This window comes from Oncorhynchus kisutch, linkage group LG13 (assembly GCF_002021735.2).
Source record: "Oncorhynchus kisutch isolate 150728-3 linkage group LG13, Okis_V2, whole genome shotgun sequence".
In the NCBI taxonomy this organism is placed as follows: Eukaryota; Metazoa; Chordata; class Actinopteri; order Salmoniformes; family Salmonidae; genus Oncorhynchus; species Oncorhynchus kisutch.
In genome coordinates this window covers 72,585,288-72,600,642 of record NC_034186.2, presented here as the reverse complement: position 1 = coordinate 72,600,642, position 15,355 = coordinate 72,585,288, and the positions used below count along the sequence as shown (strand labels likewise).

Sequence of the window (15,355 nt, the reverse complement as noted above, 5' to 3'; positions counted from 1 at the left end):
GAACTCCACCTACCTGATAAGCTAACTTTACGAGGACAGCGAGATCAAATGTTTGTGACAAACGTTCTTTCACATCTTAAAGTATGTGGCGAAAATGATGAGACTTTGGTTCAGAACCATTAGTCACCCTGCTGACATGTCTGCCTGTCTGTCTCTAGCTTATAAATACATCACAACATCACTGTCAGTACACAGTGGGCGGGAGAGACAGGAAGAGAGGAAGATGTCACAGGTGAAGGAAATAATGACGCAAAGGATGGGTAGAGTAGAGCGAGACACACCTTAAAGAATAATAGTTGGGGGGAGAGTCAAAGTTATAGACAACAAATACTTGCCATTTGGTGTGGTGTCTACAGTGCAAAAGGTAAGACTAGATTATCTTATGTGTTGGTAGTTTTCAACACAAGTTTCTACATTGATATATTTTGAACTGAAATGAGGCTCAAAGCTAGAAGTTAGTGCAGTCACCATCAAATTGTGATAAACGTACAGATTTTCAACGTGTAGTAACCTTGTAACATCTTTTGGCATTATTTGTTGTGTGCACTTTTTAATACCTATTTAGAAATGTTACTGAATGAACTCAAATTACAGATTGTTCATGATTTAACATTGTTTATAGAATGGTGATGGAACAGTTATTTGTGGCTGTGCTAATGATGTCTGCACACCTAGCAGTCTCATATCCTATGGTAACCATTTTGCCCTTTTAATATCCATTCTCATTATTTGTGCTTATGAAAGCTGTTAGAACCATTTGACATCTGTTACATGACAGTATACCTCGTAAAACTGTGTGTTCGTGTTGTCAGAATACAGGGAGAAATTACATGGATGGAGAGAGACAATGCAGACTGTGTCCACCAGGTGAGAAAGAAATGCCCTCCATCATAGGCCCTTATGTTTAATTTGACTTGTTGTTCCCTTCTTTTCCTTCCCTCATCTCCACATTCTATCCCTTCATCCTACAATCAACCATTTTTTACAATAATAGTGAGGCAGATCGTTTCAGAATGTGTGTGAGTGTGCATAGGTTCTTAGGAATCATGAGGAAACTATGAGAGAGTTTCTCTCTCTCGTGATGAGAAGTGGAGCTCTGTGCTATGACCACATCCTTCATTAGTATGCAGACTAGGCCAACAGGCTCTCGCTCTGTGCGCTCCATCTCTTCCTGTTATTCTCTGCTCTCGTGTCACTGTGCTCCCTCTCTTCTCACTCAGCAACAGACCGTGTACTAAAACATTACCTGAATGTGTGTGTGCCTATGGGTCTAAAAGAGTTAGCATTATGTTCTGATATCCACTACTCATGTAGTCTACTACAGGACATTTCTAAAACTGCAGCGTCCATCAGTTTGTATTGTTATTGTGGTACTCTCTTATGTCTTGACTCCCCTTGTCTCTTCACTCTCTCCTCGCTCCTCTCTTTCTACCTCGTTCTCTCTATCGCCCCATTTCCCTATACTTTTCCCAAACTTAATTTCCTTTACTCCATATCTGCTGACCCATGTCTTACAGACGTTGAACCACTGGACACTACCTGTTTCACACTGAGTATTTAAATCTTGTATTCCCGGCATATATTAGAATGAGCTATCTACTGCTGTGCAGATCATTCTTAGTATATCTGGTGTAAATTCTTCCAGTGTACATACTCATAGATTACATTTGGGTTGTTGATTAGATTCGCCCCGCCGTTCTTGAACTCTTACAAAAAACAACACTTAAATGATGTATACTTGTTTGACATTCTACTGTGTTAAGAGCTAGTAACACAAGCATTTCGCTGCACCCTCTATAACATCTGCTCAAGTGTGTATGCGACCAATAAACTGATTTGATATGTTTCAACTCCCCTCTCTCTCTCAGGTCATTATCAGAAGTCCTGTTCAGAGTGCTCTCCCTGTCGAGATGGTTCCTACACAACACGATTGAACGCAGAGTCCAGTTGTCATTCCTGCTTCAAAGACTGCAAACGTGGTACATAAACACGAACACAACTCATTCACAGAGCAATGTAACATCTTTATTTAGTGGGAAATACTTCAACTGTATATTGCTTGTAAAAAGTTTTTGGGGTGGGGTCCATCTCTTCGGAGGACAAAAATAAACTTTGTTGTTATATGTACAGGGCATTCAGAAAGTATTCAGACCCTTTGACTTTATCCACATTTTGTTACATTACAGCCTTATTTTAAAATTGATTAAATAGTTTTTTCCCCCTCATCAATCTACACACAATACCCCATAATGACAAAGCAAAAACAGGTTTTTAGAAATTTTGGCAAATTTATAAAACTAAATAAAAATGAAATATCACATTTACATAAGTATTCTGACCCTTTACTCTACTTTGTTGAAGCACCTTTGGCAGTGATTACTGCCTCGAGTCTTCATGGGTATGACGCTATAAGCTTGGCTTGGGGAGCGTTGCTGCACAGCTATTTTCAGGTCTCTCTAGAGATGTTCGATCGGTTTAAAAAATATATATATTTAATTTATTTCACCTTTTATTTAACCAGGTAGGCCAGTTGAGAAAAAGTTATCATTTACAGTCAATAACACAATAGAAAAATCTATATACAGTGTGTGCAAATGTAGTAAGATTAGGGAGGTTAGGCAATAAATAGGCCATAATGGCGAAATAATTACAATTTAGCATTAACACTGGAGTGATAGATGTGCACATGCTGATGTGCAAATAGAGATACTGGGGTGCGAAAGAGCAAATATAAATAACAAATATGGGGATGAGGTAGTTTGGTGGGCTATTTACAGATGGGCTGTGTACAGGTACAGTGATCAGTAAGCTGCTCTGACAGCTGATGCTTAAAGTTGGTGAGAGAGATGTCTCCAGCTTCAGTGATTTTTGCAATTCGTTCCAGTCTTTGGCAGCAGAAAAAAGGATGGAAAGGCGGCCAAATGAGGAGTTGGCTTTGGGGATGACCAGTTAAATATACCTGCTGGAGCGCATGCTACGGGTGGGTGTTGCTATGGTGACCAGTGAGCTGAGATAAGGCGGGGCTTTACCTAGCAAAGACTTATAGATGACCTGGAGCCAGTGGGTTTGGCGACGGATATGAAGTGAGGGCCAGTCAACGAGAGCATACAGGTTGCAGTGGTGAGTAGTATATGGGGCTTTGGTGACAAAATGGGTGGTACTGTGATCGACTACATCCAATTTGCTGAGTAGAGTGTTGGAGGCTATTTTGTAAATGACATCGCCGAAGTCGAGGATCGGTAGGATAGTCAGTTTTACGAGGGTATGTTTGGCAACATGAGTGAAGGAGGCTTTGTTGCGAAATGGAAGCCGATTCTAGACTTCATTTTGGAACCATCCAGAGTAGTGATGCTAGTCAGGTGCGGGCAGTGATCGGTTGAAGAGCAGGCAATTAGTTTTACTAGCATTTACGAATTCAAGTCCAGGCTCTGGCTGGGCCACTCAAGACTTGTCCCGAAGACACTCCTGTGTTGTTTTGGCTGTGTGCTTACGGTCGTTGTCCTCTTGGAAGGTAAATCTTTGCCCTAGTCTGAGATCCTGAGCTCTCTGGGACAGGTTTTCATCAATGATCTCTCTGTACTTTGCTCCGTTCATCTTTCCCTCGATACTGACTATTCTCCCAGTCCCTGCCGCTGAAAAATATGCCCACAGCATGATGCTGCCACCACCATGCTTCACTATAGGGATGGTGCCAGGTTTCCTCCAGACGTGACGTTTGACATTCATGCCAAAGAGTTCAATCTTGGTTTCATCAGACCAGAGAATCTTCTCATGGTCTGACAGTCCTTTAGATGCCTTTTGGTAAACTCCAAGTGGGCTGTCATGTGCCTTTTACTGAGGAGTGGCTTCCGTCTGGCCACTCTACCATAAAGGCCTGATTGGTGGAGTGCTTTAGAGATGGTTGTCCTTCTGGATGGTTCTCCCATCTCCACACAGGAGCTATGAAGCTCTGTCAGAGTGACCATTGGGTTCTTGGTCACTTCCCTGACCAAGGCCCTTCTCCACCGATTGCTCAGTTTGGCCGGGCGGCCAGCTCTAGGAAGAGTGTTGATGGTTCCAAACTTCTTCCATTTAAGAATGACGGAGGCCACTGTGTTCTTGGGGACCTTCAATGCTGCAGAAATGTTTTGGTACCCTTCCCCAGATCTGTGCCTCGACACAATACTGTCACGGAGCTCTACATACAATTCCTTTGACCTCATGGCTTGGTTTTTGCTCTGACATGCACTGTCAACTGTGGGACTTTATATAGACAGATGTGTGCCTTTCCAAATTATGTCCAATCAATTGAATTTACCACAGGTGGACTCCAAGTTGTAGAAACATCTCAAGCATGATCAATGGAAACAGGATGCACATTTCTAAAAATCTGTTTTGCTTTGTCATTGTGGGGTATTGTGTGTAGATTGATTAAAATGGTTTCTTTAATCCATTTTAGAATAAGGCTGTGATGTAACAAAATGTGGGAAAGGTCAAGGGGTCTGAATACTTTCTGAATTCACGGTACATTCTACATGTTACATACATTGCATTTTTATTTTTTACAGTAGTTACATAGCAAGTGTAAAGTAATTTGATATTTTGATATACATTAGATCTAGATAGATCGATAGTACTTATACATTGTGTTTTCAGTCATAACTAGAACACGAGTTTTTAAACCCACCCCTTAGCTACTCTGTCCAGCCCACCTATCTCCATAAACCCACCCCTCAGCTACTCAGTCCATCCCACCTATCTCCATAAACCCACCCCTCAGCTACTCTGTCCAGCCCACCTATCTCCATAAACCCACCCCTCAGCTACTCAGTCCATCCCACCTATCTCCATAAACCCACCCCTCAGCTACTCTGTCCATCCCAACTATCTCCATAAACCCACCCCTCAGCTACTCTATCCAGCCCACCTATCTCCATAAACCCACCCCTCAGCTACTCTGTCCATCCCACCTATCTCCATAAACCCACCCCTCAGCTACTCTGTCCATCCCACCTATCTCCATAAACCCACCCCTCAGCTACTCTGTCCAGCCCACCTATCTCCATAAACCCACCCCTCACCTACTCAGTCCATCCCACCTATCTCCATAAACCCACCCCTCAGCTACTCTCAGTCCATCCCACCTATCTCCATAAACCCACCCCTCAGCTACTCTCAGTCCATCCCACCTATCTCCATAAACCCACCCCTCAGCTACTCTCAGTCCATCCCACCTATCTCCATAAACCCACCCCTCAGCCACTCTCAGTCCATCCCACCTATCTCCATAAACCCACCCCTCAGCTACTCTCAGTCCATCCCACCTATCTCCATAAACCCACCCCTCAGCTACTCTCAGTCCATCCTATCTATTTCCATAAACCACCCTCTTATGATTTCCATATGCCATACATGTCATTTCTTACCAAGAGTAAAAAAGGTATGTCTACAGTATGGACACTATTTATTACCATGTAATAGCTGTACTAAACCTTTTGTTCGATGTGTGTGTGTGTGTGTGTGTGTCAGATTTGCACCTGGTGGAGGATGAGCCGTGTACTCCTGTATCGGACGCTAGATGTCGCTGTGAGGCTGGTTTTACCTGCACCGACAAAGACGACCAGACAGGAAACTGTAGAGACTGTGAGAAGATCCCTCAGCTGCCCCCACCTCCCCTTCCACCTAGCAATGGTACAGTGTGTGTGTTGCCCACTGGCCTTCTCTTATGCCTGTCTTCATTCACTGTGTTGTATTCTTGCCAGGTTCTGGGTATTGAATCAGTGTGTTTGGCTGTGGATAGATGTTGATGTTTTCCTGCCTGTGTGCACTCTGCTCTGATTACAGTAGTGGGCATCAGAAACAACCAGACAGGAACTTCCTCTGGACGCTGTCAACCTCCCAAGTGAGCCTTTAGCCTGTTTAATCCACCCTAAAACATACTATTACATACTGGAACCAGACAGATAAACAGGCTCTGGTTGAAGCCTTCTCCTGCCAGGAGGGCCACTTCTGGCAAAGTTATTATTTTATGGTACATAACCTTCATACAACCAGAAGATCTGGTATCAAAGAATTGTCAGATATCTTAGTGGTAATGGATATTTGGGATATTAAATACATTTCTCAGCTCACTGGCCCCACTTCAGTGTTGACAGGCTGTGAATATGTTACATGATGAGGCTTTTACCTCTGTCTCACCCAGCTGTGACACTCCACGATCACCAGTCTCACAAGCAGGCAACGCCACTCATCACACCTCAGGTGAGTGTGAGTACGAGTATGTGTGTGTGTGTGTGTCCATCAGTTATTTTCATTACAGTCAGAATATATCGAAACTGTGAGAAGGTACAGATACAGTAGTTTCTCCATCTCCTTTCCCCACCAGCTGACACCAGCAAACACTTGGCAGCCATTTTGTGTCCTATGGTGGTCATTGGAATCCTAGCCGTTATCATTCTGTTATGTATCCGTCGCCCAGGAAATGAAGCCTGTTTCAAACAAGGTAAGGCAGTGTTCCTCTGTTCAGTCTCAACTGTAGTTAGATCATTGTGTTAGAGCAGACTCTCTCTCTGGACACTAGAATGAGATGAGAAAGGATTAGACAGGGATGTCAAATCTCAGGATAGGTCTGCACTGGGAGCCAACTGTAGCTTCTTGTGAATGTAATTGAATTAAAAGATTGCAACACTCTCTCTGTGTAGACCTACTTACCAGTTTCTAGTGTCTACATGTACCCAGAAAGCATTCAACTGCAGAGTTAAGATGATAAAACATTGCCCTTTCAATCATAGATGACTAATCAATGTACCCATGAGTGGCTTACCATCAGTTTGCTGGGGTCACTAATAGATTTGTGTCTGTTATTTTCCAGCTCTCAAGTTCTGTAACAAGGTATGTGTAATAACCTACGGTAAATTAATACATTGTGTGTGTAATGTTTACATTATCATTCGTGTGTTCCTGACCTAAACCCTAAATAGGCATTGTTGACAATTGTGTATTCCAATAACTCTGGATTTCTGGTGAATTTCTGTGCTCTTATGAAGGGAGTAAGAGAAACGTCGCCTAACAAGACCAAAGAGCCACCTCATCAGCACAATGCCAGAGAGGCACAGCCCAGTATTAAGCACCAGACAGTGGATCCACCACCTATTACAGCAGCAAATATGGGTACTACAATACATACAAATAATTATTTTGACCCCAAGATCTTGATTTAAAAAGGAATCTAAATATGGTGGAGTTACTCTTGTGGTTTTTCCTATAGATGCATGTCAGTCGTTTAACTTGGAGTTTTGCATAGATGATGTTTTGAAGTCCATGGGGGATTAGCATGGGAAGTTGATTAGTTTCAAGATCCATAGTGAATAAGGCTGATGATGAATATAGAATCTAATATCACTTTCTCTCTGTCTGTGTCTCTCTCAGGCCCAGTCCATGTCCACAATGCTGGAACAGTCATCTTCAGTTTACTCAACCAGTTCACTGGTATGGGTGGAGGGATGGAAGAGAGAGGGCAGAAAGAGAGGGATGAGGAAGGATGTCCGACCCACCCCACACCCTCCCCTAACATCCATCTATCCCAGGAGGAAAGGGATGGGGAGATGGACTGTGTATTCTTCCCTTCACAGGAACAAGGGAAGGACAGTCACGTTTCCAAAGAGGAGGTGCATTGAGGGGAGGGGGATTGAGGACAGAAAGTGAAAGTTTCCCTTCTAGGATCAGTTTAGCCAACCCTACATCCTAATGTTAATCATAAGGAGGATTAAGACTTACCACTGACCTTGGATCAGTGGTAAGGGACAACATCTACCTGGGGCTCTATTCAGTCTGTAGCACTACAGATTGCGTGATAGGAACAGAGGTCATTTCTGAATGAGCCAACATATGCAGTGTTTAATGTGAAAGCAGTCTCTTCTGACACAGGAACATTGTCTTTACATTTCTATCAGGCTGTAAAGCTGCACTTCTGCAATACAGATTGAATAGAGCCCTTTTATTTAACTAGGCAAGTCAGTTAAGAACAAGTTCTTATTTTCAATGACTGCCTAGGAACAGTGGGTTAACTGCCTTGTTCGGGGTAGAACAACAGATTTTTACCTTGTCAGTTCAGGGATTCGACCTTTTGGTTACTAGTCCAATGCTCTAACCACTAGGCCACCTGCCACTCTTACTCTCAGAACACCAGTGAATCCCAGAACTCTAGAATGGCCATTATTTTCTGTTCTAGACTTAGATAGAGCTAGACATCTCACTATGGTGGTCATGTACACATCCACTTGCTCTCATTTTATTGAACTGTATAAAAAGCTTTGTCTCAACTGCTGCAAACTGTTTTTTTCTGTGTTCATGTGGCACCTTGAACTGTTTTTTCACAAATTAAAATCAAAATATGAAATATAATTTTTCAATGAATACAGGTGATGGGGCGATTGTATGACATTACAGTAGGCCTGTAACATTTGTGATTCTGTTCTTTAAAATACAGCCACTACTATGTAAGAGTAAACACTGGCATAAAGCATAGATACAGCAAACATCATCATAATTGTAACGAAGGTGTAAAACATCTTCAACATAAACATGTACAGTACATGTATTCAGCACACAAATTAGTCTGGTCTGGTCTGGTCTGGTCTGGTCTGGTCTGGTCTGTCTGTCTGTCTGTCTGTCTGTCTGTCTGTCTGTCTGTCTGTCTGATTCACAATCTTCCAGTTACTCACACTCTTCCAGTTAAAGATGAGTGACTCCCACTCATCTTTAGCCTGTGTCTTCATACTTCAAAGTGTCTTTTTGTCCTATTTTCTTGTCCTTTCTGAAAGTCCTAGATACAGAAGCCACTGCATTAAACCAATACAGCAGCCTGTCTAGCCTTCAGGTTAGTTTCACTTCAATGGGAATGTGAGGTAGTCTGTTTGTCTCCCAGGTCTCCCAGCTCGCTTGTGAGTTCTCATCCTCTCCTTCGACACCCACTTCCTCCATCATACGTCCAGTAGCAGCTCTGGCTTTCCACACACTTCCTGGACCGGCATGGGCACTTCCTCCTCCGCTGTGCTCTGATTGGCTGGAGTTGTCTTTTTGGGAGACCAGAAGCCTGATGGACCAATAAGATGAGGGTTAGGTCAAATGTGCATGCATATGTATTGTGTTCAATAGAACTACAGGACAGATCAACAGTGACGTGGACTTACTGTTTGGTGAACCAATCCATCGCAGAACAGGTTTGAGCTTTGAGATGGCAACAAGGCAGGTGAGCAGTAGACACACACACACTGCAGACACACACACCGGGAGCCACTTGTTGTCATCTGTTTGTGTGTATAAGAGAGAGGGAGGAGTGGAGAGAGGGGTCAGGGCCGTACACATTAACCAGCATTGTATTGGGTTGTGAGAGAGAGAGAGGAGTAGAGAGAGGGGTCAGGGCCGTACACATTAACACCAGCATTGTATTGGGTTGTGAGAGAGAGAGAGGAGTAGAGAGAGGGGTCAGGGCCATAAAACACATTAACACCAGCATTGTATTGGGTTGTGAGAGAGAGAGGAGTAGAGAGAGGGGTCAGCGCCGTACACATGAACACCAGCATTGTATTGGGTTGTGAGAGAGAGGAGTAGAGAGAGGGGTCAGGGCCGTACACATGAACACCAGCATTGTATTGGGTTGTGAGAGAGAGATAGGAGTAGAGAGAGGGGTCAGGGCCATAAAACACATTAACACCAGCATTGTATTGGGTTGTGAGAGAGAGAGAGGAGTAGAGAGAGGGGTCAGGGCCGTACACATTAACACCAGCATTGTATTGGGTTGTGAGAGAGGAGTAGAGAGAGGGGTCAGGGCCATAAAACACATTAACACCAGCATTGTATTGGGTTGTGAGAGAGAGAGGAGTAGAGAGAGGGGTCAGGGCCGTACACATGAACACCAGCATTGTATTGGGTTGTGAGAGAGAGAGAGGAGTAGAGAGAGGGGTCAGGGCCGTACACATGAACACCAGCATTGTATTGGGTTGTGAGAGAGAGATAGGAGTAGAGAGAGGGGTCAGGGCCGTACACATTAACACCAGCATTGTATTGGGTTGTGAGAGAGAGAGAGGAGTAGAGAGAGGGGTCAGGGCCGTACACATGAACACCAGCATTGTATTGGGTTGTGAGAGAGAGATAGGAGTAGAGAGAGGGGTCAGGGCCGTACACATTAACAACAGCATTGTATTGGGTTGTGAGAGAGAGAGAGGAGTAGAGAGAGGGGTCAGGGCCATAAAACACATTAACACCAGCATTGTATTGGGTTGTGAGAGAGAGAGGAGTAGAGAGAGGGGTCAGGGCCGTACACATGAACACCAGCATTGTATTGGGTTGTGTGAGAGAGAGAGGAGTAGAGAGAGGGGTCAGGGCCGTACACATGAACACCAGCATTGTATTGGGTTGTGTGAGAGAGAGAGGAGTAGAGAGAGGGGTCAGGGCCATAAAACACATTAACACCAGCATTGTATTGGGTTGTGAGAGAGAGAGAGGAGTAGAGAGAGGGGTCAGGGCCGTACACATTAACACCAGCATTGTATTGGGTTGTGAGAGAGAGAGAGGAGTAGAGAGAGGGTTCAGGGCCATAAAACACATTAACACCAGCATTGTATTGAGTTTTGTGAGAGAGAGAGAACTATGTAGCTCTCATGGCATTTTTACATGTCACTTTGAACACTTTCAGGCCATTTTATCATTTGTATTGTAGTTTACCTTGGTTTGGTTTTGTGCTGGGCCCAGGTTTGGTGACAGGTTTAGGTCTATGATTAGGGATACCAGGCACTGAGTGGTTTGACACTGCAGCTGGCATGATGGGAGGTGTCGGTATGAGTTTGGGTGTGTTTGGGCTGGGGATCTCCTCACAGTCCAGACAGGTGCCACTTCCTCTGCAGCGGTAGCCTGGTTTACAGCTGCACACATCATTCTGCTTGGTGGAACAGCGAGATACATACTGCAGCTCTGTAACGGAACACAAGTCATAGGTGGTCTATTTGTCTGTGTGCCTTCATGTATACTGACTTTGACAGTGTTTTTGTCACATAGTCAAACACAATCTGAAATCATGCCTGAATATGAGAAAATGGCTCATCTTCAAAATGACTCATAGTACCTTGTTGAATCAGGTTTTGACTCACAACGAACTGAAGTGTATATTACCGTCTGACCCCACCCTACACACACACACACACACACACACACACACACACACACACACACACACACAGCAGCCATTTCACTAGAGTGAACATCAGTTAACGTGTTCACTGAGTCTGGCTACTCTCAAACCTCTCTCACCTCTGCGTTTACCCTCTTTAATAATCTCTATTTTTGTCCCCCGCTACACTCGATTACAACATGTAATGAACATATTCTGTCAGCTGCACTTTCCAATGTTTATCTTTAAAGTAAAAATGTTATTTCCACTGGTAATATGATATCTGTCTACCACTAACCCCTCCCACTGTCCCCCCCCCCCATCACCACTGATATCCTTGACATTACTTGGTAGACATGCCATCCCTTCTGCCCTCCAGGCCTCCCAACCCTCCTCTACTCCTGGGTGGGTGAGTCAGTGTTTCTCAGTGCCCCCCTCCCCCTCTCTCTCTGACTGTGTCCCACCATGGTACAGTGAAGGGGGAAATCCCTAGCAGGCTGTGTTTTCATCTGTAAAGTCCTTCATAACTATGACTTAGAAAAACAGATGAGTAACAGTTTTAGACAGGCAGACAAGACAAGCATCAGTGCCAATCATAGGTTGCTGGAAATGTGTAGATACACACACTTACCACTCATGCTGCAGCCGTCGCAGGATTTGCAGCCTATGTTGAAGTTGTAGCTGTCTGAGTAGTAGCCGCTTGTGCAGTCAGTACACTGGGTAGGGCTGTTCTGACCAGTGCAGCGTCCCACCAGATGCTGACCTGTAAAGGGCAACATTAAATTACACATGCACACACACACACACACACAAACCTGATAAAACTATTTTTCAAAAGACTTACCTGGTGGACACTTGTTGCAGCACCATTGGCTTACATGCAATGGCCAAGCATACTGTGTCTCATTGTCGCATGTGAGGGATTGGACTAGAGAGAGGAGAGAAGGGAGGGATAGAAAGATGTGGGTGATCCACCAGAAGAGATGCATCTGAGAGGGATGAAGAGAAAAAGAGGAAGACAGTCAATATTTAACATATTTTACATGAACTTCAGAACATTGACATACACTGAGTGTACAAAACATTAGGAACACCTCCCTAATATTGAGTTGCACCCACTTTTGCCCTCAAAACAGCCTCAATTTGTCGGGGGCGTGGACACTACAAGGTGTTGAAAGCGTTCCACAGGGTGCTGGCCCATGTTGAATCCAATGCTTCCCACAGTTGTCAAGTTCACTGGATGTCCCTTGGGTGGTGGACCATTTTTGATAAACTCAGGAAACTGTTGAGTGTGAAAATCACAGCAGCATCGTAGTTCTTGACACACTCAAACTGGTATCCCATTTAAAGGCACTTAAATATTTTGTCTTGCCCATTCACCCTCTGAATGGCGCACACACAATCAATGTCTCAAGGCTTAAAAGTCCTTCTGTAACCTGTCTCCTCTTCATCTACACTGAAGTGGGTTTAACAGGTGACATCAATAAGGGATCATAGCTTCCTCCTGGATTCACCTGGTCAGTCTATGTCATGGAAAGAGCAGATGTTCCTAATGTTTTGTATACTCAGTGTTTACCGCATTCATAAAGATATCATCCAACAATATATTATCAAGAGATAAAGCATTGCAATGGCAGGACATTATTGTAGGCCCCCAACAGCAACTATAAGGGACTGTTTCAAGGACATGAGAAACAGGAGACCACCTAAAGTAGAAAACATGATACAGACTCCAGACAAAACACCAACATGCTGACATTGAAAAACAAAGTGGTAACAAAACCGATGACATTAACACGTCCAACTGTGTACCATTATAGATACATCAAGCAAGACCAGGCCTGTGTACCATTATAGATACATTAAGCAAGACCAGGCCTGTGTACCATTATAGATACATCAAGCAAGACCAGGCCTGTGTACCATTATAGATACATTAAGCAAGACCGGGCCTGTGTACCATTATAGATACATCAAGCAAGACCAGGCCTGTGTACCATTATAGATACATCAAGCAAGACCAGGCCTGTGTACCATTATAGATACATCAAGCAAGACCAGGACTCTAACGACAGACCTGAACAAAACGTGTTTCAGTAGGGAAGTGTAGAGTCTGACTGTGTACCATTATAGATACATCAAGCAAGCCCAGGACTCTAACGACAGACCTGATCAAACCGTGTTTCAGTAGGGAAGTGTAGAGTCTGACTGTGTACCATTATAGATACATCAAGCAAGCCCAGGACTCTAACGACAGACCTGAACAAAACGTGTTTCAGTAGGGAAGTGTAGAGTCTGACTGTATACCATTATAGATACATCAAGCAAGCCCAGGACTCTAACGACAGACCTGAACAAACCGTGTTTCAGTAGGGAAGTGTAGAGTCTGACTGTATACCATTATAGATACATCAAGCAAGCCCAGGACTCTAACGACAGACCTGAACAAACCGTGTTTCAGTAGGGAAGTGTAGAGTCTGACTGTATACCATTATAGATACATCAAGCAAGCCCAGGACTCTAACGACAGACCTGAACAAACCGTGTTTCAGTAGGGAAGTGTAGAGTCTGACTGTATACCATTATAGATACATCAAGCAAGCCCAGGACTCTAACGACAGACCTGAACAAAACGTGTTTCAGTAGGGAAGTGTAGAGTCTGACTTACCGTGTCTCAGAGAGGATGAGAAAATGAGATAGATGTGACTCTGGACCCTCTGACTGTGTGACTGAACTGGGGATCACAGTGTCAGGGTATTATTCAAAAGATGAGTCATAAGGGAAACTGCCATTTCAAAAGACTCCTATCTCTCTCTCTTTCTCTCTATGACGACCCCCCTAGTTTACTCTGAACCACTGTGCCGCTTAAAACCCTAAACTTGCCCTTCTTCCTCCCCCTTTCTTTCCACTGCCGTTTGTCCGTCGTCTGTCTTTCATAAAAACGGTGATATTAGGTTCCAAAACAATCTTTAAGACTCCCTTATGTCCGTCTGTCTCTCTCTCTCTCGCTCAGTTGCTTTGATGATAAGGTAACTTCAGAGTGATATGACTACATTACACTCATCTTAGGACCAGTCATTTTCTTCACTGTAAGCAGCAGCCGTTCTTATTTAAATTCACCGTCCAGTCAAACATACTCAGATCAGACTGAGAGAAATGACATTGACATTCTTTACGGACATGTAAACAACAGGTTTTTTGAGCTACATTGACTCTTGTGGGTTAACTGAATGTCATATTTTGCCTATCGTGTTTAGTGTGTACCTGCGTGTGCGAGTGCGCGTGTGTCTCATGAATGTGTCTGCGCCTGTGTGGTGAGTGTGTGGTTCAACTACATGCAGCCGTGTCTCTCAGTCAGAGGTCACGAGGATTCATTGACACTGATCTGCTCCTTCTCAGCTCAACCTGGATTTTCACAGAAGCCAAGCCACATCACATGACCCTGGGTGAACTGTTACAGCCCAGGGAGCATCGGCAGGGACGACCCTTTACACATCTCCCTCCACCTTCGCCTCAGGCCTCTGAGCATTCACTACTCATACAGCGTACACAGATTACTGTAACAAACAGAAATGACTGGGCTGAGCCTCAGAGACGGCAGAAACAGAAAATCAATGACTGATTCTCATTAATGTTCCTCCAGTGTTTCCTTATTATATGTTTATCATATGTTTCTTGTTTATGTTTCTTAATTATTATTCTTTTTAAAAGATGGTTAACCCTCTTCGGAGGACAAATCTGGTTTTTTACAGCTTTTTTGCTACATACACATACATTTTACATATACATTTTACATATACATTTTACATATACATTTTACATACACATTTTACATATACATTTTACATATACATTTTACATATACATTTTACATATACATTTTACATACATGGTACTTTTATATAAAGCAGTCACATAACAGTTAGACATTACCAAACATAAACTCCTTAATCCCACCTCTCAGCCTGTTTGAAACTTTCTAATCATATATTATCCACAGATTGTGAGCTAAAGATGAAAACCTTTCCTATGAGTATTATTATATAATTTATTGACTATGGCTTTCCAAATCACCCAACACTGTTATTTGTCAGGTTCATTTTAATTGCATGTTGTGATTTTTTTTTAACCATTCCTGAACCTGTGACCAGAAACAAGCTACATAGGGGCAATACCAGAATAAATTATCTATTGATTGTCTCTTTGCAG

General features: G+C 43.5%; 2 protein-coding genes across 2 annotated transcripts; one reads left to right on the top strand and one right to left on the bottom strand.

Annotated features, from left to right (window-relative positions):
- Positions 1 to 38: 38 nt before the first annotated feature.
- On the top strand, positions 39 to 8,382 carry si:dkey-260g12.1 (tumor necrosis factor receptor superfamily member 5). The gene is made up of 11 exons (XM_031787215.1): positions 39 to 364; positions 623 to 692; positions 813 to 867; positions 1,869 to 1,979; positions 5,509 to 5,670; positions 5,824 to 5,881; positions 6,182 to 6,240; positions 6,365 to 6,481; positions 6,851 to 6,870; positions 7,026 to 7,149; positions 7,408 to 8,382. The coding sequence occupies exons 2-11, from the start codon at positions 624 to 626 to the stop codon at positions 7,653 to 7,655; spliced, it is 1,023 nt and encodes a 340-aa protein (XP_031643075.1). The 5' UTR covers positions 39 to 364; position 623; the 3' UTR covers positions 7,656 to 8,382.
- cd27 (CD27 molecule) lies at positions 8,246 to 13,877 on the bottom strand. Its single transcript, XM_031787216.1, has 6 exons — positions 13,815 to 13,877; positions 11,991 to 12,135; positions 11,778 to 11,909; positions 10,705 to 10,950; positions 9,171 to 9,287; positions 8,246 to 9,073 (listed from the first exon to the last, which is right to left on the bottom strand). The coding sequence occupies exons 2-6, from the start codon at positions 12,133 to 12,135 to the stop codon at positions 8,961 to 8,963; spliced, it is 753 nt and encodes a 250-aa protein (XP_031643076.1). The 5' UTR covers positions 13,815 to 13,877; the 3' UTR covers positions 8,246 to 8,960.
- Between the last annotated feature and the right edge of the window lie 1,478 nt (positions 13,878 to 15,355).

What these genes read in the sequence shown, in the direction of transcription:
- si:dkey-260g12.1 (XM_031787215.1), top strand. Translation starts at nt 624, where the DNA reads ATGGTGATGGAACAGTTATTTGTGGCTGTGCTAATGATGTCTGCACAC. An exon ending in TCCCCTTCCACCTAGCAATG is followed by an intron (nt 5,671 to 5,823) that starts GTACAGTGTGTG and finishes CTCTGATTACAG; the next exon opens with TAGTGGGCATCAGAAACAAC. An exon ending in TGAAGCCTGTTTCAAACAAG is followed by an intron (nt 6,482 to 6,850) that starts GTAAGGCAGTGT and finishes GTTATTTTCCAG; the next exon opens with CTCTCAAGTTCTGTAACAAG.
- cd27 (XM_031787216.1), bottom strand. Translation starts at nt 12,135, where the DNA reads ATGCATCTCTTCTGGTGGATCACCCACATCTTTCTATCCCTCCCTTCT. An exon ending in CTGCAACAAGTGTCCACCAG is followed by an intron (nt 11,910 to 11,990) that starts GTAAGTCTTTTG and finishes TGCCCTTTACAG; the next exon opens with GTCAGCATCTGGTGGGACGC. An exon ending in CGACGGCTGCAGCATGAGTG is followed by an intron (nt 10,951 to 11,777) that starts GTAAGTGTGTGT and finishes GTTCCGTTACAG; the next exon opens with AGCTGCAGTATGTATCTCGC.